Source organism: Notamacropus eugenii, chromosome 3 (assembly GCF_028372415.1).
Source record: "Notamacropus eugenii isolate mMacEug1 chromosome 3, mMacEug1.pri_v2, whole genome shotgun sequence".
NCBI classification, from domain to species: domain Eukaryota; kingdom Metazoa; phylum Chordata; class Mammalia; order Diprotodontia; family Macropodidae; genus Notamacropus; species Notamacropus eugenii.
The window spans coordinates 448741971-448766440 of record NC_092874.1 but is presented as its reverse complement, the minus strand read 5'-3'; the positions used below and the strand labels follow the sequence as shown (position 1 = coordinate 448766440).

The window sequence follows — 24470 nt, the reverse complement described above, 5'->3', positions numbered from 1 at the left end:
TGTATATATGTATGTATACAGAGTTTATTGAAGAGTTAGGGAGACTGGGATGGATGTCCTAGAGAGGTGGGATTTGAGCAAAGTCTAAGAGGCAGAAATGAGAGGGGATAGTATTCTAGCTATGGGGGAAATCAAGGGCAAGTTCACAAGGTCAGACTATCTTTGACCTCTTTGTTTCCCCAGTGCTTAGCAAAGTGCCTGGCACATAGTAGGCATTTAATGTTTATTGACAAATTGGCTCACCAGCCAATATAGTTGGATTACAGAATGGAATAAAGTAATAAGAAAATTAGTAAAGGAAAAAGGTTCCTCTAGTATAAGGACTTTCAATGTCAAACAGGGGACCTTAGATTTGAGTTGAGGTAAAAAGCAGCCACTGGCATTTTCTGAGTAGTAGGATAACAATTAGGTGTTTGCTTTTGGAAATCACTTTAGCAGCTAAGTAGAAGAAGGAGTAGAGAGAAACCTGAGGTAGAGACATGAGGGAAATTCCTATTTTACTAATATAGCTCAGATGATTTCCCAAGTTATTCCAGCCTAGATACCAAATAGAGGCTATTGTAACCATCTTTATGAGAAGTAATCAGGGCCTGCAGTAAGGTGTTGCCTGCATTAGTGGAGAGAAAGGGATATATTTGATAGCTGTTATGGAAGTAGAAATGGGAGGACTTGGCAACAGATTGGAAATATGGAGTGAACAAAAGTGAGGAGTCAAAATTAACCAAGAGATTTTGAGCCTGAGTGACTGGAAAGATGGTGATGCCTTCACCATTACAAGAAGGTTAACTATTTTATAATCTTCCCAAAGCAAATTAGAGATGACAAAGGAAATTTCCAAGTCAGAAAAAAAAAAATCCTCTTTTCCTTCCAGCTGTGATTTATTAGTCAGAAAAGTACCTGTGGATGTCTCTTTTCCCTTGTTGTTCAATGAAATAGTCTCAGCAGTTTTCTAGTGATTATAATGTCTTTTATGTATGATTAGCTGTTCATATCCTTGTAAGCAAAATGCTCTTTTAGCCTGGCATCAAAGGCCACTGAGCTGCCTGTAAGAATTCTCTGAAGCAGAAAAAAAAAAAAAACTGGCACATCTTCCCTCCTTTGTATCTGATTCCCACTTCCAGTCTTTCCTGACTCTCATTACAAAGTCCCCAGGTTAATTCCCTCTCTTAATTTGTCACCTAGCTCTTAAGGTTGCTGTGAGTAAAAGTGCTTTGGAGGCTTCAGAGCTTATAGAAATGTCATCATTATTAATTACTTGTTTTGGTTCTCATCTTTAGGAAATTTTAATTTTGGTCTATGCTGCCCCACAATAGCCTTGCTGACTATGATCACAATCCACTGAATGCTGCGGGTTAAAGAAACAGAGGAGAGTGTGGTCTAACTCCCTCATTTTATAGGAGACTCACTTGAGGCCCAGAGTAAGGAAATACAATGGAAGAAGAGCTAGAATCCAAGTTTGAAAAATCTGAGTTCAAAGCTTCGTTCTACCTACTGGATTCTCGTTGGATTGTTTCAGTTGCATCCAACTCTGGTTATCTCATTTGGGCTTTTCTTGGCAAGGAAACTGGAAGAGTTTGGCACTTCCTTCTTCAGCTCATTTTATACATGAAGCACTGAGAGAAACAGGGTTAAGTGACTTACTCTCAGTCACACAGGTAGTAATTGTCTGAGGCTGGCTTTGAACTCACAAAGATGAATCTTCCTGATTCCTAGTCCAGTGCTTTATCCATTCTGCCACTTAGCTGCCCATTTACTAACTGGGTATCTATGGACAAGTCACTTAATTTTACCTCATCGGCTAAAAAATTATAAGTATGTGTGGGGAATTAGGCCAGATGACTTTGATGTTCTCTTTTATTTGTAAGTCTATAGTTCTATGAAGTTACTTGCCTAATGTCACATAATAGATTACAGAGGGGAGACCTGAATCATTATAATCACAGCTGTTACTTGGATGGCACTGGAACATCTGTAAAGTGCATTACTTACATAATCTCATTTGGGAGGTAATGTGATAAAGTGGGAAGAAGGCAAACCTTAGAGAAAGGAAGTCCTGCTTTTGACACATAGTGACTGTATGATCATCTTGGGACAAGTCAATTAATGTCTCAGTGCCCCCTAGCAATTCTCACTAAAAGTGCTTCACAAATGAGAAGACTCTTTTGGGAGACTCTTTTGGGAGGCAGTGTGGTACAATGGATAGAGAACTGGCTTCAGAAATAGAATTCTGGGTTCAAGTTTTATCTCTGACGCATCCTGATTGGGCAATACTGGACAGTCAATTGCTGTCTTGGTGACCCCAACAACTCTCAATAAATAAATGACTATAATATCCACTGAACAGTTACTAAATCTCCATTAGTGGACAATTTCCTCACCGAGAGTTCCTCAGTGCAGGAAAATCACAAATTCGGAGGAACAAAACAAAAATAGAATTTGAGTTCCAGGCTTTTATACATCTTCAGGAACCTTTTTCATGACACTGGACATCAATCAATAGACCTTTGGCAGAATTAGGGAAAAGAAAGAATTGAAAATCTGTACCAAATGGAAGAACTCCTCACTGTGTTATGTTGAGGCTACCCTCAGTGGGAAGTTCCTTTTAGATGACACAGAGGGAAGGTGATGAGGTTCTCAAGACTTATCCTCTTTGGTCTTCCCTTCTCCTGATGGCCCAAGACACCCTCAAGTTTGATTCTACCTCTTATTATCATACTACACAACCTTTTCTGTCAGATCATGGATCCTCATCATAATTCCTCCTCTGTTACCCAGGCAGTGATTGAGAACCTAAATTCTCAAACTTTTTGGTCTCAGAACCACTTTACACTCTTAGAAACTATTATGGGTACCCCCTATCTAATTCCTAGAGCTACATATATATATATATATGCATGTGTGTGTTGCATCTAACAGTACTTGCCTTATTAAAAATTCAAATGTCAACATTATTATTAAAATACTTTTGACTTTGTGGACACTATTGAAAGGGTCTTAGGGACTCCCAGATGCCCACAGACTACCCTTTGAGAACTGAGTTCAAAAAAAGTCGGTCCATGTTCTGGGATTAGTTCATGGACTTCCTGTTTGTCTTTGATTCTTCAGAGGTTCTTTGAATAAATCCTTCCTTTGGATATCCTTCAGCACAAAGGGCTCAGAGTCACTATAGCAAAAGGACTCCTAACCTTTTTGGGTCATGAATATCATTGACAGTCTAGTGAAGCCCATGGATCTCTTCTCACACTAATATTTTAAATACATAAACAATACATTAGATTAAAAAGAAAACCAATCATATTAGAATTATTTATATATTAATAATCTAACTTACATTCATATATAAAAAATATATTTAAAAAATATAAAAATTTCATGTACCTCAGGTTGAGAACCCTTGCCATTGAAGCATAAGGGATCTCAAAGGCCATAATTCAACCTCTTTCTTTTTTGGATGAGAAAACTGAGGCTCAAAAAGGCCAAGATCACACATTAAGCACGTGAAGAAAGATTTAACGTTTGCCAGCCTCTTTTCATGGATTATAGACAAGTGTGGATTATAGACAAGTGTCAGAAAGCTGGTGTCTAGTCAACACATTTCCCCTTAGGCAACGCAGCTGTCCTTCATTTTGTTTTCTGCTTCCACTTCAAGAAGCAACAGCTGGTTCCTAAATTAGACATCGCTCTTCATTAAAGGCAAACATTAGAGATCTACTACAATGTGGTTGTTTAAATGGAATTTGGATAAAAAGCAAGATTACCCATAAAGTTGGGAGGGGTGAGGACCATGACAAGAACATTCTGAATGACTTTCCAATAGGCCATTAGGCTCTCTCAGAAGCTTGGAGATTTGGAAGGAATTAGGTATCCACCTGCATATCTACCCTCACTTAGTGGCAGTTTTTACAACCTTAGATTTGTAGAGTATGTGTGATCACCTCTCACAGGATTTGTGGCTGATCATCACCCTCAGTGGCAATGAGTAATCCAGTTTAAAAGGGCTTGGAGAGCTTTTGAAAGGATAAAAATGAAACTATAATATTGGCAAGGGAGGGATGGGTGGCTAGTTTGCCAGTTCCCTGTTACCCTTTCGAAGAATGTGGATATTGAAATAGTTCATGATGACCTCACAGTCAAGGTTCCACCTTACATTTCTAGTTTAGCCTTGTGTCTTTTAAACATTATAATAAAACATTTCTATTGACCTGAAGCTGTTTTATTTCCTCATAAGCTATTCTGCTCATACATTTTTCATTGTTTATTGAATTCTAGTAGCCTCAAATAAAATCTCTTAATTTGCTGTCAGTTTCACTTATTTCTCCTTTCTTCAAGATCAGTCAATAAACATTCCCTGATTGCTCAGGATCCTAGCATGTTATGACAAGCTCTTTAAGTCTGCCATAATACTGGAAATCATTTAGGTAGAATGATTCAAAATCTCCTAAGAGCTCAATAATAATTGCACTTCTAAGGAAAAAAGAATGGGAAATTGACCAAAAGAATCCCCAACCCAAACCCATAAATCTCTGTAAGATTAAACCTATAATAGGGAATTTCTCATATTGAAGTAAAAGAAATAGTTATTTCTTATATACAAATCAAAGAATTATAGGTGAAAATAGTACTAAGTTGAAATAGTAAAAAGAAATAAAATGATGATAATGAAACTAATTATAAGGTTTTTTTAAAATTTAGAGTGCTCCCTCTCACTAATTCACCATTTTTTGTAATAACTGTTTTGACTTGATTTCACTATCAATATTTGTAGAAGGGTTACAGAAATTATAATGTACGTCATCATAATATTCAGATTTTCAAAAGTGAAATAAATACCTTAGAAATTTGAAAGCAACTAAGATTAATTTTAAAATGAAGGAAACGTATCTTCAGAGTTAGAAAATGGGACATCAGGAGAGTGATTTGGACAAAGAATTCAGAATTCTGTTTCCTATTTTCTTTACTTTGCTAAATCTTGAAAGTATTTGATTTTAAATCATTATAGTATCATAGCTTCATAGGGCTAAAAGATTATTTGCATGTAGATGTAATTGTGTTTTATAATTTTACTTATTATTTACGTTGATAAAACTGAAAAAATGAAGCCTGCCATTATGACACAATTATATTACTTTCATGTTAATAACTTTTATATTACACCATTCTTGGTTTAGATGACATTCTACATATGAAGTGTAACAAAGTGTTAGAAAGACTGAATCTTATATTCTCCAAACAAAGGGCTGGCAAAAAGGGCATTTGGGCCCCATTCACAGTTCTTAATAAAATGGTGCCCTAGATGATTTGTAAGTTCCCTCTTAATGCAAACAATCTATGATCCTATGAATATTTGCAATAACTTAAAAACAAATTCCTACTTTAATTTCTTATCATGAGATGGATACAATCCTTAATCTTCAAAAATTTTGCAAAGGGAGTATAAACTCTATTAATTCTCTTGATCTCTGTCTTCTTCTAACATCTCTGACTTCCTTCAAATAGCACCTCAAATCACCCCTTCTATAAGATGTCCTTTCCCATCCCATTTAATGCTAGTGCCTTCTTTCTCTTAATTATCTCCAATTTGAGCTGTCTATACTTTGTTAACTTGACTTTAAGTATGGAACTGACAAGAGACCATGTGTTGTTTATGGAGTAACCCAGCTAAAATTTGCAATTTTCCTCATTGGACATTGACAATTTTTCACAAAGGATGATGGTTTTCCTGAGAAATTTACTGAGGAAAACAGACATACCCCCTTATTTTCACTTTCCTACATTCATTTTGTAGTGATGTTCTGTCAGTGGAGAAAATTTGGAGAGTCTAGAAATTTCTGACCCACTCTGACATCTTCCTAGAATGACCTTCACTGGCCACAATTCATGAAGAAAACTTACTAAGGCAAAAAAAGAGTGAGTGGAGGGAGTTTTCACCCTGATGAAATTATGGTTCCTTTGCAAGAAAATAGTATAACAACAACAAAAAACCTCCAAAAATGAATACTTGTAGAATCTATGGTTTCTTTTTAAAAAAACAGTTGAATTCATTATAAACAGTAGAAATGCAACCTAATTGCATAAAATCCAGAGATGTGCTAGTAAATATTTAACAGCCAGTTCTCTGGGGGGAAAATACACACACACACATACACACACTTTGAAATTTAATCTGAATCATTAATATTTTCTTAAGTTTAGCAATAAACAAAACAATACATCAACTCTTGGTTTATTGTTTGAAGATTTCTGAGCTATAAATATTCCCACTGAAAATTTAAAAATGTACTCTCTGAAGCTGGTATGAACTGGTTCTAGCACATCTTTGACATCTTTCTTCTGGCATTCTTACAGAGCAGTCTCCAAAGATTATTGGTCAAGTTTATATTTCTACATGATTTTAAAAAATTAAATACGGACAAATTGAAAGGCAGTATGCACAGTTGTTAGGGGTCCAGCCCTGGAGTCAGAAAGTCCTAACTCTATCACATACAGGCTGTGAGACTCTGGGCAATTCATTTAACTTCTTGATGGCTCAGGCAACTCTCTATGTCTACAAGTTGTTGGGCAGGCATTGATCTTAACCAGTAGAGAAAGTTTGCTCACAGTAAGTTCTCTATTCCAATGTAACCAGAGAATCAGGACTTCAAACTGAAAAAAAAAGAGTAATGACAAAATCTAGCAGTTCAACTGCGTCCTTCTTTGTTTAATGACCAAATGCTTAGAAAAGATATTTCTCCCTTCCCCTCCAAAAAAATCTGAGGCATTTCAGAATATTAACTTTCCTTCCAACTGTACCTAATTTAAAAAAGGACTATAAACAGGGCTTTAGAGTTCATTGAATCTTACTTCTTTATTTTACAGATGAGGAAACAGGATCAGAAAACTGGAGGCATTCTCCCATCATCATTGTTGTTTAGCTGTTTCAGTCCTGTCTGATTCCTGGTGACCCCTTTAGGTATTTGGGTTTTTGGAAAATGTACCACATTGATTTGTTATTTCCTTCTCCAGCTCATTTTAAAGATGAAGAAACTGAGGCAAATAGGTTAAGTGACTTGCCCACAGTCAGATGGCTGGTAAGTTTTTGAGGCCAAGTTTGAACTCTGGAAGAAGAGTCTTCCTGACACCAGAGCCAGCACTATATGCACCGCAGTGCCACCTCACTGCCCCATTTACCCTTTAATATCCAGTAACAATTTCAGGGTCAGTAGTGAATCCAGGTTTACTGATTCTGAGAGCAGCATTTTATTTGACTGTCACAAATGTTTTCTGTTTTATAGGAAGGCATAAAAGACTTTCCCAGTGGGTCAGTCACTTAAATAAGTCCAAGTGATCTCCTTACTAGATATATATTAAATGTGCATACATATATGTATATATATGCATTTACATAAAGATCCATATACGTATCTAATATAGATTCATATATGCATAAATATATAGATCTATATGTGCATATCTAATATTTGTCTAATAAAGAGGGATGTGTGTGTGTGTATTCCCAGCCTTAATCAACTGACCTTAAGCAATTAAGTGGTCCAGCGAACAGAGCACCAGCCTTGAAGTTGAGAAGACCTGAATTTAAATCCAGCTTCAGATACTTCCCAGCTGTGACCCTGGGCAAGTCACTTAACCTCTGTTTGCCTCCATTTTCACATCAGTAAAACAGTGATAATAATAGCACCTACTTCCCTGGGTTGTTGCAAAGATCAAAAGAGAAAACAACAGGAAAGCACTTCGCACAGTGCCGGGCTATGCTATATAAATGTTAACTATAATTGTTACTATCCTCCCTGTCATCAGAGCAACAAAGTGACCTTGAAAATTGCATAGCAGAAAACATGCCATCTTATGTGCCGTTATATTCATCCCACCATCTAGTGAGTGATTTGTTGTTGGACAATCAGACTGAATCCTTTTAACTCGAAAAATCATTTGTCCTTGGGGTGTGTGTGTGTGTGTGTGTGTGTGTGTGTGTGTGTGTGTGTGTGTGTGACTTTCTAGGAAAAATAAAAATAAGAACCCCAAGAAGATGAAGCATTCCAATTGTCCAGCCCATGGTTTGTACTTGGATGAACAAGCCAAAATTCTGGTTCTCCCTGCCTCTTTGGCAGACACTGTGAATGGGCGCAGACCAAGGCTCTGCTTTATTTCCCTTCCAGCTCAAGTTTTGGCTCTCTGGATTTCTCGATTCCACCCTCATGTGTAGGCACCTACCTCTCTCTCTCCTTCCCTTATCTCCTCTTCTGGCTTCATTTTACGCATTATCTTTACATTCCCTAGAAGCATCTTGAGGGCAGGGACAATTTGTCCTTTTGTATATATTTGTACCCCCAGCAATATGCACTGTACCACTTAATTGCCTAAGGTTAGTTGATTAAGACTGGGAATACACATTACACAGTGAGTGCTTAATAAATGCTTGTCACTAGCCAGTCCCGAATTGAAGAGGAAGACAGCAGCCTGAATAATCCTTTGAAAATCCCCAGTTAACTTTAATGACTCCATGTTTCTCCCTGGAACACGGGCCAACATATTTCTAAATAACCATACAATGATGTGGGGACATGAATTATGGAACATTATAGTTTCCAAGAAATTGGATTTAAGGATCATTAAAAAGACAATGGAAGAAAAATGTTTACTTGGCACAAATAAGCCAAAGTGAATCTTTAAGAATGAGGAATTTCAAAGTGAAATTGAAATTAAATTTTAAAGTCAAACTTTAAAAATCAGTCATTATTCAGGAGACATGGTCTAAGGAAAATCACAATCACAAAACAAAACAATGTAGGCTGGTCAGACATGTAGAACGATTGAGGGAGAACTGGTGGATGGACCCGATGCTTAGGGTGGGCCTCTGGTGGAAGTCTATGAAAGAGGAAAGAGAAGAGTTGTACAGAATAAGAAGGCATGGATGGATAGCTGGAAAACTGTTCTGTTAGAGAAAGCTTTCATCTAGAGATATCACAGATACATCACAGTCGTGATGTGACTACCTATTATTTTCTGACATTTGTAATGTTGGTATTTTTAAACATCACATTAATGCAATCTTCAGTGGAAAGTCCATGTAACTTTAAAGGCAGACAATGAAGTCTCTGGTGAAGGTTTTTGCTAACATTTATATAACACAATGGTTTATAAACACTTTGCTTTTCAACTATTTCACTTGATCTTCACAACACTTAATAATAGCACCTAATTTTCAGTGTTGTTGCTAGGATAAAATGAGAGACTATTGGTAAAACATTTTACAAACTACTTAAGCTATCTCATTGTTCACCATTATTACTATCTACTATTATTATCTCTCTTCTACAAAAGAGGAAACTGAGGCCAAGAGAGCTTAATGACCAAATTGGTCAAATTATGATCAATTATGGACAAAAAAATGGTCAATTAGCAGATATTGCTTATTCCAAATTCAGTATTCTATCCACTGTTCCATCTGACTGCTTCCAGGGCCTTTTATAAGCCAGAATTAATTATAATGTTAACATATGACTAAGAAGACCAAGGCAAGGCATGATAAAATAAGTCATTTCAGAGGAAGTAAAGTGAACACCATCGTTCTGATCCAAAATGTAAAATGCCTGAAAGTACAAAGATCACTGACTAAAAAAACAGATGTGTTTATTAGGAAAGTCAATCAAGCAAGTACTGAGACATGGCTTAAAGTATATTAAAATATTTCTAAAAGAGGAAAAAAAATCAAAATGTCAGGAAAATACAAGGAATGATACTATATCTAGGCAACGCCATTAGGATAGATACTAATTTCACTTTTGACCTTTTTACATATTCTGGTTTTCATTGCTAGAATCTGTACTTTAACATACTTTAAAATGTCCCAGCATTTTCTAGTTTTTAAATTTTATTAGAATAATAGAAAATAATAGATACAGATAACCATAGGATACACACACAGCAGTTTAAGGAGAAATTTCATACTTTTCAATGTGAAACAGGATATTTGGTACATATCTCACAGAGATATATAACTAGAAGTTAAATGAAACAATAGGATAGCCATCTTAGGAATGGAAATACATGAATGTTTTGTAGCAATTACTAAAATAATTTTTAAAAAGTTACAACCTTCTTACATGTGCCAGGAAATACAGATTGATTGGGAAATTATTTTCCCACTTTGTGAGCTGTAGGAAACAACCATGACCATATGAAAAGCTACCAGCCATCTATATTTTTCTAGATATATACAATATATACAAAGCTTGCAAGAAAGTTGTGAATCTTTTTTTTTCTGTTTTATACAATAACTTTCTCATAAATTTAATCTCTAAATGCATATGATGTTTTGCAGTGATATCAGAATTTCACTAAGCCTTATTCTTGATTTTTTCAAATATTTTCAAATTCTGATATCTTTGGAAGTAAAAATAAGAAAAAAAACTCTGTGAAATGGAATATCAGTGGGAAATTTTGTTTTTGAAATGGTCATAACTGAATGTGCTCGTTTTTACATATTCTTTACATATTGCTAGGAAAACGAGTCTAGAACTTTTTTAATGAGTGCTGAAAGATTTTGTCAGTGACACATAATAAAATCTCCAGCATTGCTACAATCTTATCAAAACATTAAGTGAAAAGTATGGCAGTTGTGAAATATGCTTTCATAAAATGTTGTGTTTCAGTAAATACAGAAGTTAAGAATGCAGAATGTAGTTTTGTTTAACATTTTAGTTTAGAATCAGGACATTCTCCATTTTCTTAGATCTTTTGTTTTGAAGCACTAAGTGGTTCAAGGAGAAGGAATTAAAACTTCCTCAAGGAGAAATCATATGTTATAGAAAGTTCCACTTTATAAAATGACCAAGTGAATAATCAATTAACACATTGCATAACATGTTTTACCCACTTCTCCATGGACATGAGTTGCCCAGAACAAGCAGACATAGATGTGCTGAGATCCCTAACATGGATAGGGGTACCCCATTTAATATGATCTCAAATCTACCAAAATATAATGAAGCTCAAAGTATGGGAGCTTTACAAATTGTAATTTGCAAACACACTATTCTTAATAGAACAAATTAATCCCTGGCTATTCTATGAAATACATACAAATAGCATTTTCTCTATGGATTACAGTTCATGAGTAGGCATAGCACCTGGTGATATTATCAAATCACAATACGATTATTGGAAAAATAGAGCTTCATTTAAGTTAAAGAAGATTTGAGTTTTACGAGCCTTCATTCTTAGGCAATGCTTGGATTCTTCACATAATCATGTCTGTTGAAAAAATCTGAAGGGTGCAATATGTAAATTCCTTTGGTTCATCAAGTAAGTATTAAGGCATTTCAGATTCCTCTGAAAGGATTTACTGAATCTTTTACAAAATTGTATTTATATTTTTAACCTACAGCGAAATAGAAAATACTTAAAAACAGAGAGTTGGAGAAAACCATGCATAATCACTGTTTATCAAGAAAGCACTTTTTTAAAGGTGGGGGGTGGTGTAACCTATTAGTTTTCTAGAGAATGAAAATTGGTATCACCAAAGAGTCTTCACAACAAATATGGGTAATATGGTGATGCAGCTTGATAAGAAGGGGCAGGCATTCCGGACTGTTGAACTGGACCCTCTTGCATCCATACCTGCAACAGATGGGGAAAAAGCAAACAAATTAAAAAAACTCACTGGATTACAATGGCAGCACCGCTCTCATGACAAACGTGATGACTTTCACACCAGGGAGAAATTCAACATGAATTCTGAGTTATGACCACGATTAATTATTTTCCCTCACCTTATTGATACCTCACATCAATCTTCCAAATCTTCCATTTCTAGAAAAAGATTAAATATTTATATTTTTATAAAACATTTTTTGAGCGGTAGTCTGCCATAAGGAGGGAGTGGGAAGGTAGGTGGTACGGTAGATAGAGTGCCAGGCCTAGAGTTAGGGAGACCTGAGTTTAAAGCCAGCCTCGAACACTTACTAGCTGTATGACCCTGAGTAAGTCACTTAACCTCATTTGCCTGTTTCTTCATCTACAAAGATGACCTGAGGAAGAAAATGATAAACCACTCCAGCATCTTTGCAAGAAAACCCCAAATGGGGTCACAAAAAGTTAAACATGACTAACAATGACTGGACAACAACAATAAAATTGGCGTTGTGGAGAATGTTAGCCTTGGTTCAGACCCTGCCTCTGACATATGATATGTACGGAAGTCAGCCATTTAACCTCTCCGTGCAGCAGATAAACTCTCTAAAACTCTTAAGTGGCAGAGAAGATGCTGATTGATCTCAGAGAGAGGAAATTCCTCACTGGGAACTCCCCAAAGAAATCTTCCTTCTATATATCACATATCACATCAGGTCAGACCAGAAAAAAATAAAATAAAATAAATTGGGTTTCATTCATCCAGCTTGATTGGATTTCCTTTAAATTGGGAAGATTCCCTTAAATTTTTGTTTAATTGTACACATAATATTATTTAATTTACATGGTCTTTGACTAGTCTCTAGGTGAAAAGTCCTTTGGGTGAGCACATGGGAAATATTCATTTGTTTGTTTTCATATACTTCTAGCTAAGTAATTACCATGTAATGCAAAAGCACTAGCCTAAAAAAATCAATACAAATTCCATTTTCATAATGATAGCCTCCTGCAGGCACCGTTCTGTGCAAATTCAGCAATTCTCAAGCTGTTCGGGGGAAGGACCAGCCATGATTCAGCAGCCTGAAAGAGAAAAACTGCTCCTGCCCCATAAAATCATGGAGACTCACCTTTCCTAGGGAAACTTTGTGTTTAATGGGGAAGTATTCATCACTGTAAACACAATTCCTGGACTTTTTCTACTTATAATATAGCATAATTTTTTTTTTAATTTTAAAATCTACTTAAGTAGAGCACTAAAAAAATCTGAGATCCCTGCTGTGAGGCTTGTCTCCTCACATCTCACTAGAACATAAGGAGTTTTTTCAAAGAATTCACAGAGGAAAACATTGTACAACCCCTCATGGCACAGACCCCACGTCTGACTAGCAGGCTTCCGTGTCTTTACCTTAATCAGAAATTGATGTTTTACTGAATTTCATCCATCCAACTTCATATCAACTTTTTTCTTTTGGATACTAATAGCAATCATTTTCTCTCCCTGAGTAAAGGCATCACCTTTCTTTTTAAATAATAAATATCATCCCTCTCAAAAATCTTATGTTTTAATGAGAGAATATATTCATATAGATGAATAGATGGATAGATAAATAGATGGTATATGATAGATAGATAAAGGTATATTTCCATATAGATATAAAAACTTATCTCTTTCTACATAGACACCTTTATGTATATGAATGTAGATGTATAGATATGTATTTTCAGGGTACTTCTCACAGAGAGAATATATATTCATATATCTATATATAGATATAGATGTACAAAATAAATACAAGATAGTATCTCTTTCTACATAGATATCTATACCTATTTGTGTGTACGTGTGTGTATGTGTGTGTGTGTGTGTGTGTGTATGTGCGTGTGTGTATTTTCAGGGATTTTCTCTTATTAGAGAAAATATTTATATGTGTACAAAATAAATACATGATGATATTTTAGGGGGCAGTTGGGTAATGCATCACCAATTAAAAGGGTTAGAAAAGTTCCATGTACAAGATGGAATTTGAGTTAGGTCTTAAAGCAAAATTAAATAATAAATCAAAGCAGTAAAGGTCAAGAAGTAGAACACTGTGTGCCTGGGGGACAGCCTATGCAAAAGCTCAGAGATGGGAGATGCAATACTGTATGTGAGAAATAGTAAGAATGCCAGTTTGGCTGGAAAATGGAGTGCATAATAGGAAATCATATGTGAAAATGAATGAAAGCTAGGTTACAGTAAGGTTATGAAGAATTTTAAATGCCAAACGGATGAGTTTGCATTTAATTCTAGAGATCGTAGGGAGACAGTGACATTTATAGAGCACGAGAATGACATGGCCAGACCTGTGCTCTGGGAATAGAGGATAAATGGCCCTACTGAACCAAAGCTATGGATAAAAATGACTAGAAAACTGGTTAGATGCAGAAAATTAGTTTTATAATAATTTTGTAACTTTTTCTAATTTAATTTCTCAAAGTAGTAAAGTTTTATTACTAATATGGACTAATTGTGTAAATAATAATAAGAATGAATGAAAAGTCTGAATTCAAAAATAATCTCTACAAAGAAATGCAATGATTTGGTTTGTTTTTTTCCTTTCAAGGACTTATATAAATTGAATTATTTGCTAACAACCAAGGAGAATATCCACTGGACCATCTTTAATGAGGAGATCAGATCTATCTGTAATTAGTAGTTTACAAGCAATTAGAATGCTAATGACCTTAAATAAAGATTGTCTATAGGTTAAATACTCTCTTGCACAATTAATTTAATTAGCAAAACATTTCTTCCTACAGAGTGCAGAGGCAGCTTGGGCCTAGGTTGAATTGTCACTTAAAGCAGTTTTATTGAGATAAATCTTTTTAACTAATAATAGCTAGCATTTATAGACAACTTTAAGATTTACAAGGTGATTCATATGTATTATTTCTTCTTATTTTCCTAATAACCCAATGAGGTAAGTGCTATTATTACAGGTAAGGAAATCTATGCTGAAGGACAATAAGTGACTTGTCTAGGGTAACACAGATAGTTTCTTAAGGCAAGGTATGAACTCAGGTCCCCCTGACTACATGTCCATGATTCTGTTATGTCAGATGACCCTCTTCATTCTTTCTTGTCAATTTCCACCTCTACCAATTCTCATGCCCCCTCCATGACTCCCAGTGCTCCACACGGCATCATGACCCATTGGTTCCAGTTTAAAGAATAGAAGAAAAGAAGATGATGTGTGGAGTTTACTGTACTCTGTCCATCGTGATACTGAATACATAGTAATGTACTAAAATCTCATTCACAACCAGGAAATATATAATAACATACTTGTTATCCTTGGGATCCTGATCTGCTCACTACTAGTGCCATCACCGCCATCTGTTGATGCCTTGACCTCAATAATATAGTCCTCATTAATAGGCAGCAAAAGTTCAGCCGATGTTTGGTTGGTGTTCAGTATGTTCATATTATTTTGGCTGCTTGTCCTGTAAAATACCTACAACAAATAAAGGGATTGTTTTTGAGTGATCAAGTTTTTTTTTTTCCTTTAATATGTCTCTGGTCTGGGTGTACGTGTGCACATGGGGGTGTAATGGGAGGGAGTCACTAATGAAACAGCCATCTACCCATGAATAAGTCATTTAATGGCTCCATCAAACAGGAAAAATAAAGCTGCTTGTATATTAAAACTGCATTACTCAATGTATGATACTCATATATATGTTTAGATGAATCTAATCTTTTTTATTAATGAAACTACTTTTCTAAACTTTAATCTGATATATCACAATGCATAGTACAATAATATGTCTTTTGAAATCCTTTCTCGAAGTGTTAAGATGTTATCCCTTCTAAAACAAGCACAGATTCCCCCCTCCACTGATTTTTTTTAATATTTTCTAGGTTATAAACTCAAAAGTCAAAATAACAAATATAAAAAAAAGAAAGAAGTGAAGCCAAAGATGACCATTTTAGGTTCTATCCCAAGCACTCTTGGGGGTATTGGGCAAGGGGACAGTAGGCTTTTGTTGTCAAAGATGTTTATACAAGAGAGATGTACCGAATATGGCTCATTACAGCCCAAGCAATCAAGGGGTAGAATTAATATATGAGTTTTAGAGAGACAGTAAGCAAATATGTATCACAAACTTATTGAATAAGAAGAAAGCCTCTCACCAGTAACACTTTCCAGTTTTGTAACCTAGGTGAGGAGAGGCTTTCATTGCTCCTTTAAGAGATTCATCTGGAGATGATTGATGCCTCTGTCCCTCATACTAGCAATGAGAAGCTTTGCAGGGGAATGTAATGAATAGAAGGAGACATTGGTCTCTGCAAACTGCTCTTACTCAGGAGGGAGCCACAAAGAACTTTATTTCCTTTGCAGAAATTCCTATACCAATCTGTTGGTGCCATATCCAATTTTAAAAAAAAAGTTTCTCAAATTGTTATTTCTTAAATACAGTTTTACTGTAGCTCCCAAACTTTTTAAGGTATAGTAAAAATCCATTGGATCAATTCTCATCTTATTTTGGCAGAGGAAAAAAAACCCTACTAAACTCAACCATTTTTCGCTTTTTAAAAATACAGTGTCACCTCCTTGGGTATTGGACAAAGATTATTCATTATATATGTGTACATACGTGTGTGTGTGTGTGTGTGTGTGTGTGTGTGTAAGACCTAAGAACTATGTGTTTTCAAATTTCCTCTACCTTACTTTTTACACAGTACTGAGGACTAATTTTGGAATTTATCCATTTCATAGATTGGCATGTATCTCCCACCCCAAATCATTGGTTAGTACATAATCTTCTGGTGATGAGTTTTTCTGTACTTGATTAGTCAGTATGACTACTTTTTGCAGAGTATATCTTACTTCTACTACTCTAGCACATTGGAAAAGATCTCTGTGGATGGTTTATGGGAAAGAAAAGGAGAATGTGCTAACTTATAGAAGCTGAGATCCGTACCGATGAAGTAAGTCATTACACCAGGCAGATCATAGCTCCATTAATGTGATGATATTAGCAATAATCCAACTTTAAATTAAATCTGGACTCCAGAGAACAGGAAAGAGTCATGCTTAACAGGGAAAGTATGTCTGTGTACCTAAATCTCATAGGTCTTTTATACTTGTTTGTTTTTTGACAGCCAGTAATTTACCCACTGGCTTTAGAAGGTTTCAGAGCAAAAAGCCATACTACAGTATGGCATTGCTTTCCATAAGGTTTCAGGATCCCTTATACAGGTATATTAATTTCAGGACCCTCTTCTTCATACTCTAAGCTGAGATCCACTTCAACAATTATAAAATATTTTATTCCTATTTCATTTTACCCTTCTTAAAACAGGCAGCTGACTGATAGGTTGAACTATTCATCCTTGAGACGCAGAAAAGCAGAACTCAGGGCTAGAACCCAAGTATTGCCTAAGAAATGGCAAGAAAAGCCATCTGTTTGTTTATCCTGCCACATTTCACTAACTGAAAAATTAGGAAAAACAAAAAGACTTAATGTGTTGTCTCTGATTAAGCCTAAACATATGATATCTATGAACTAATAACCTGGAAAAATAAATAGGAAACAATTACTAAGAAATGAATTAATCAAGGTCATGTTTATACATGTATTGTCAGTTAAAATCATGTTCATTAAAAAGGTCTCAGTATCTTGTAGTCTATCAATAGTAAATGATTTATTAGAGTACTATGTGTATGTGATTCATGGGATAGTCCAGTGTACAAAGAATTTTAATTGACAATCACCCAAAGGACAAAGGAGAAGCACCTTGTGGGTGTTAACAGATCACAGCACAAATTAAATGAGAAATGGAGGGTGTAAAGGCTGGTGGAAAAATGACATGACCAGGAAAAAATGGCTTGGCAAGAACAAGGTATAACTGAGGGACAGTCTGTTAACTGGGTAATCTTAAAAGAATGGGAAAAGTTGTGTAGACACTCCCCCCATTCCTCATCCCTCACCATCAATCTCACTCTATGGTGGAAAGAAATGAATTAGGATCTGATCTAATGGGTAATTGAGCATGAATTTCACTTTATGTTATTGGAAGAAAAACCCAAATCAGTGAGTTCAGAAATCCCTTGGAGAACAGAATCATACTTGTGTTTTACAAGGATGATAAGGCACAAAAAGGCTTCCATTCTCCAATTGCAAACCATCCTCAACAAATTTTTTTTATGGAATAAATTTTCAGGAAAATATAATATCCAAAGATAAAACATGAATATATTTCCTAAATGAGACTTTAATGAATAAATTTTCTAATACTTACTTGGTTTTGTATACAACAGCCTAATCTACTTTTTTTGTAGTAAGCATCAGAAGTGATAAAATATTAAAATTTATTGCATAGAGAAACTTTTTGCACCATCCACAAATTTGCAGCCCAATTGAAGAAATCTCAAATGGCATTAGCAAATGAGCAATGCACACATGTAGCATTTTATTGAAACCAGAAATATTTTTTAAGTTGCCTTTTTGCCTGGAATTTAGGTCTCAAACACATTAGATAACACACTCTTTGCCTAGTACAGTGCCTTGGCACATGTTGGGCACGTAATGCCTGCTTATTGTCTACGGTATGCAGAAAATTACTTTAAATTCAATATATGTTAGATGAAATACATAACCAGGTGTGTATAAAGAAACCGTTGTAAAAGTTACAACTGTTTCTCTCTTCTACCTGGCACTGACTTACTTTATATCCAGTTACTTCTGATTCATTGTCCATTGCTTTCACCTGTTCCCAATTAATTAAGACCTTAGACTCCGTGGCATTCCAGACAATGTTTCCTGGTGGTTGACTAGGTGCTGGAAACACAAAATGAAAACATATTTGAAAATCTGTTGACATGGATAACTTGCTATACAATTGTGGGTAATGGTTCAATCAAATAATTGATTATTTTTGGGTCTTGGATATATATGCTGTATAGTCCGTTAGCTAAACTATGGGGGGTGGGGAACAAGACAAAACAGTGATAAGAATATTGCTTTTGAGACAAACTTTCGTGGATTACTGAGACTTTTTTCTTCTGAGTGTGTGATTTCATCAGAATACGTTCCTCCTAATATGGAAATTCCCTCCAGTGAATCAAATTGTCAACTGCCCCCAGTCTTAGAAGTGTTAAATGAGTCATTGAAAAGAAAGTGATATGTCCATAATCAGAGTAAATATGGACAAGAAGCAGGGATTGAACCCAAGGCAACTCAAACCTAAGGCCTCCCTCTCTGTCTATCCTACAGTATCAGCTTTCTGCCTAAGATGTAAACAAAGACAAAAAGAGAAGCACAAGCCAACAGTACATTTCCTAGAAACTATATCATAGAGCCAAATGGTGAAAATGAACAAATAAAAATAAGTAAAACAAAAGAAAACAAAACAAAGACAAAAGAAAAGCTTATCCATTAGTCCATGGTTATCCATTTTGCTAGATGGTCCTTGTACCTTAGCCATGGGGTGCTGAGTACATCTAGCTACTGGGATAAGATTGGAGACCTGTGGAAATTGCTATTAAAGGAAGTAAGGGATGAAGTAAAGGTGATTTTTAGGGACATGAGTAAATGCAGGAGCAAGATGCCAAGTAGAAGAGCAAAGATACTGTTTGTATTCCCTTTGATCTAATAAGTAAAGCCAAGGAAAATTATATTTTAATAAGTGTCAGTTTCTAATTTTATAGGCTACTTTTGAGAAAACATTTTTAAATGGCACTAGAACGAGACATAATATTGAAAAGTATACTTAGTTTGCACCTATTAGAGAATAAATAGCCTACAAAGGGATGAAGATTTCTTTATAACCTCATTTAACCAGATCTAGACTGACCAGATGTAAAAGAAGCAGTGCTGGATTAGCAGTTAAAAGGTGAGGAGTCTCATTTCAAGCCTATAATGTCTGCCTTCAGATCACACATCCAGAGTTCAGAGGAACCTCAGAAGACATTTATTCTAACTCTCTCATTTTACAAATGAGGAAAATGAGTGAGGCCAGAGAGATTAAGTGATTTTCTCCCTGTCAGGCTTTGGGTATATTCCTAGTGACACACAATATAAGGTCTCTGAAGACTAAGCTGGCTAAGTATGAGGAGGATTATCACCAACAAATAAATGGGTATGAATCTTTTGGTTACAGAAATACACAAAATAAACCAAAGTACAACAGAGCCCTCAGGACAGCCTGGCTTCCTTTTACCACTGCAGTTATAGAAAGGAGAAGAAGAATGCTAAGAACCCCAGCTTTTAGAATATTACAAATATCAATTTAATTGTTGGCACTTGAAAGTGAAAATTTCATATAATGACCAGAGGCAGGATGGTATAGTAGTTAGGGCTGGTTTTTAAGCCAAGAAGACATGTGTTCAAGTCCTTCCTATAACTGGCAAAATGACCTCAGAAATTCATTTAACCCTTCGGTGCTCTTAGTGATTTTCTATGACTCTAAGTTGCAATTCCAATTAATTGAGGCATTAGAATCCATGGCATTACAGACAATGTTCCCTGGTGGTTGACTAGGTGCTGGAAACACAAAATGAAAACATATTTGAAAATCTGTTGACATACATAATTTGCTATAGAGTTGTGGGTAATGGTTCAATAATTGATTATTTTGGGGGTCTTGGAGACATATATCTATATCTATATCTATATCTATATCTATCTATCTATCTATCTATCTATCTATCTATCTATCTATCTATCTATCTATTTATCTATCATCTATCTATCTACCTATATGCTGTTTAGTCTTGTGATAACCTGCATTGGTTGAGGAGGTTTCATTATCTGGGAGTTGCCTATGTAATGCAATTTGGAAATCCATAATGTCTGTTTCTAATTCCTATCAAACCACTATCCCTCTCAATGAAAAAGATGTTGATAGAAGACAGAAAAGAAAGAATCCCATCCATTGTGACATTCCTAAAACAAGGGAGATGCAAATTCTCTTTGGAGAGGGCAATACATTTGAGGGCACCGTTTTAGGGTCAAGTTATGGACAAAATAACAAAACAAAGCACAAGAACGTGTTCACACTGAACAATACAGAGGAGTTAAAACTTTGGTTGTGATTATTACCACTTTTTACAGAACTTTCAACCAACATAAATGTTAACACAATTAGGAAGCTTAAAAAAGTGCAGTAACTACTGTATCAAGCAGATGCATAGCTTGTCAAGTGAAGTGATACTGATATCTAAGGTTACTATTGGATTAGAGCAGTGGTTTCCAACTCAAAAGGAAGTGGTCCACCATAAGCCTCATCTTGACCTATAAAAACACATATCAACATTACTTATGTTCTATTGTATCTCTGTATGTATTCTGTCAAATATTTCCCATTGATATTTTTCTCCGATTTGAGCCATACTTGAAAGGTATTACAGACTGCATGTCTGACACCTCTGGTATAATATTCATGATCATACAGTATGATAGAGGATGATGCAAGAGTGAAAACAGTACTAACTCACAAAATATGGAAAGGAAGTACTAGGGAAAATGAAGGGGTAGAAATCTTGGGGTGGCATTCAGATAACTACATTATCTCAAGAACATTTAGAGATGAAATTGGAAGGAGAAAAACAAACACATACCAATTTGAAAAGATATGAAAGGGTTTCTATAAGGATTTATTCTCACCAGGGGATCACTAATTTGAATTTTAACAGCTCTGTATTCAATGTACTATTGATGTAAAAATAGCATTTAAGAAGATAGTTGGGAAAACAACAAGACCTGACCAACTTCATAAATGATAAAATCATGCTGTCGGCAACCAAATGTTAAAAGCACGAAGGGACTGATTTTCAAAGTATTTCAAGGAAGTGAGGAGCAGTTACAGAGAGTGGAAAAGAAATCGTGGTATTTTTTTAAAAAATGTGTTATGGTTGATTCGATGTTATCTTTGATAAGGACAGAAGATGGGAAGAGATCAGGTTTCTTCTCCCCAAATTTTCTACTACAGATGATATATTCACAAGGAAATGCTGAACTGAGAAGTCTAGAGCATCAACCAGGTATTTACTAAGTATTTAAGCTGTGGTATATGTTCTGTTAGGTATTTGGGACACAAATAGAAAAAGTGAGTCAATCACTACTTTCAAAGGTTTGCATTTAATCAGTGAAGGTGATATGTAAAATATTTAGAAGCATGTTAAGGATAAACGCACAGAAAGTAAATATAAGGGAGTTAAATACTAGACGGTGAATACTAGACTACCATTCATGGACTTCAGAGAAGATTTTGTGTAGAAACAGAAAGGCACATTGGATAGAGTATTATGCGTGGAATTCAGAAGATCTAAGTTCATATCTGGCCTCAGACAGCTATATGGTCCTGGAAAAGTCATATAACCTCTGCCTGCCTCAGTTTCTTCATCTTTAAAATGGGGGTAACAATCATACCTACCTCCTATGGTTTTGGGGAGGATCAAATGAGATGATAAAGTTCTTATCACAATGGATGGCACATAATATGCTCTACATAAATGTTAAGGATGATGATGATAAAGTGCTTTATTTTTGAAAATTATAAAGTGCTTGCCCAACCTGAAAATGCTAACTATAATTAATAAATGATGTTTGCTAAGCCTAAAGGAAGAGAGGGAACCTTTGAGGCAGAGATGAGAAGAGTGTGAATTCTGGGGTTGAAGATGGTTAGTGCCAAGATACCCAGGTGAGAGATAGAGTGCCATGTTTGAGAAACAGAAAAGAAGGCTGAGCTGATTGAACTATGAATTATGGGAGGTTGAATTATTCATTTTGGGGTCCAGAAACATAGGCTCTGGTCAGATTATGAAGGGACCACATGATCCAAGTATCTTTATTATCTGCTGATTACGCAAAATCATTTGACTCCATAGATCAAAAACAAGTTTTAAATGTTTCTTCCAACAAGTTATTAATATCTTCCAAACTCCCTTTATAAATGTAGCCACAAAACAACTTCTCAATGATATTTGATTGTCAACATAAAGGAAAGCATACAATCTGGAGAAATTTGAAAACTAAAGGTGGTCACCACTATTTTTGACTGTGCCTACACAAATTCCATGCAAAAAAGAGCATTCCCATAAATGGTGAGGTTCCCCAGTCTGTGCTATGTGTAGAAGAAGACACTGGGCTAGATTGTATCAAGTACTGAAATCCCAAGGCTGCTTGAAATGTAGATTTATGGTCACTCAAAGAAATAGTCCTAGCAATCTACAAAGAAAAAAATGGATGAAGAATGTATATCAACTAGATTGTGATATACTGGCATTGTACACATAAGAAAGTGGATAATAAGTTGAACTCAGAGTTGAATAAAAGAAGAGATGCAGCCAGGTTGCAATCAGGAAATGGTTGAACATTTTTCTATGATCCCAAACGATATACTGATAAAAATGCCTATTCTTGAAATATTGTTAACCTCTTGGAAACATTACATGACTGTCGATCATGGAATACCAGGGTCTGTGAAGAATCACAATTACATGAACCCAGATGGTAATGGAAAAATATTTCATGGGTATAAGTAGAATGTAGAGTATTATCAACAATCATTTGCTTGTAAGAAGTATCCTAACTCTGACACTGGGCAGCTATGTGGTGGTAGGTGGATAGAACCTGAATGCAAAGCTGCCTTCAGACACTTACTAGCATGTGACCATTGGCAAGTCACTTAACCTCTTCATCTGTAAAATGGGGATAATCATAGTATCTACCTCCCAGGGTTGCTGTGAGGATGAAATTATATATTTGTAAAGTGCTTTTAAGCCTTAAAGTAACCTATACATATAATCCATTATTATTAACTTGTCACACTGGGAAAGTTTGTTCACTGCTCTGAAAATCCATTTCTTCATCTCTCAGGTGTACTCTGTCGTCATCCACCTATTGGTTTCCAATACTTAAAAATTTCCCTTGGTTTCTTTTTCTTTTTGTTTTTCCCATACAAATGATTCTTCTTGGCTAGATCAGGATCACTGCTTTGGGGTTTGTAGAAGATGAATACTCTTGACCCTTCTAAACTCTAAATCTAGGATTCCATGTTGTCATGTCACAAATACATTTATAGCCAGAAAAAAGGCATGAGCTGATTATATAAAGAAAATAAGTGACAGGCAGTCTCATGGTTGCACTGGCATTCATGAAATGCTAAAAAACACAGACAAACAACATGGTTAAATGTGCTTTTAGAAGATTTTCTGAAGGATATGGATAAGGAATGCACATGAAGAGAAAGCATAGGTGCATTGCAATTTTCCCTGCTTCACAGAATACCCACAGAAAAAAAGTTTATGGGGCTGTTGAATTTGGTGTCTAATACTCATAAGATATGGATTTTCTATTTTTTGTTGTTGTTCTAGACCTATTTATTTCACTGATGTAAGGAACTCCCAATCAGGAAGCTCTTTTTTCATCAATGGGGATCTGGAGCCATTTGGCAACTTTTACACCTGGAGACTAACCTAGAGGTTCCATGACTAATCCTGAGTAGAACAGCCAGCCTGTGCCTGAGGAACGATTTGAATCAAGGACTCTGAGCCCTGCTCCTAAGATTAAAGGGACATATTATTGACTCATTTTTTTTTCTGACAAAAAATTTGGCTTTCATTCCTGATCACACACTTGATGAGAGGGGCAGCATTAGTGGTAAAAATGACACTGTGATTCGTATGTAATTTGTGACCTTCATCAAGGTATTAGATTTGATTCATAGATTTGACTTGGGCAAGATTTATCACTTGCTTCCTGGAAGAATGTAAGAACGTCTTCCATTGTGGAGGAATGACAGCAAGGATTGTAGATGTAGTAAAAATATAAAATGCATTATGTAATTAATGGTA

General features: G+C 35.5%; 1 protein-coding gene across 3 annotated transcripts in view; it reads right to left on the bottom strand.

The window, feature by feature from the left end:
• Window positions 1-9845: 9845 nt before the first annotated feature.
• The window catches only part of CNTN3 (contactin 3), a 429998-nt gene continuing 415373 nt past the window's right edge, over window positions 9846-24470 (bottom strand). For 2 of the 3 annotated variants that reach the window (XM_072598650.1, XM_072598651.1), the window contains exons 21-23: window positions 18341-18453; window positions 14954-15122; window positions 9846-11616 (exon numbers count right to left, since the gene is read on the bottom strand). In XM_072598650.1, coding sequence (XP_072454751.1) covers window positions 11513-11616; window positions 14954-15122; window positions 18341-18453 — 386 coding nt within the window. In that variant the 3' untranslated portion in view covers window positions 9846-11512. Of the gene's footprint in view, window positions 11617-14953; window positions 15123-18340; window positions 18454-18474; window positions 20158-24470 lie in introns of those variants that run through there. The other variant, XM_072598652.1, reaches the window with a different exon arrangement.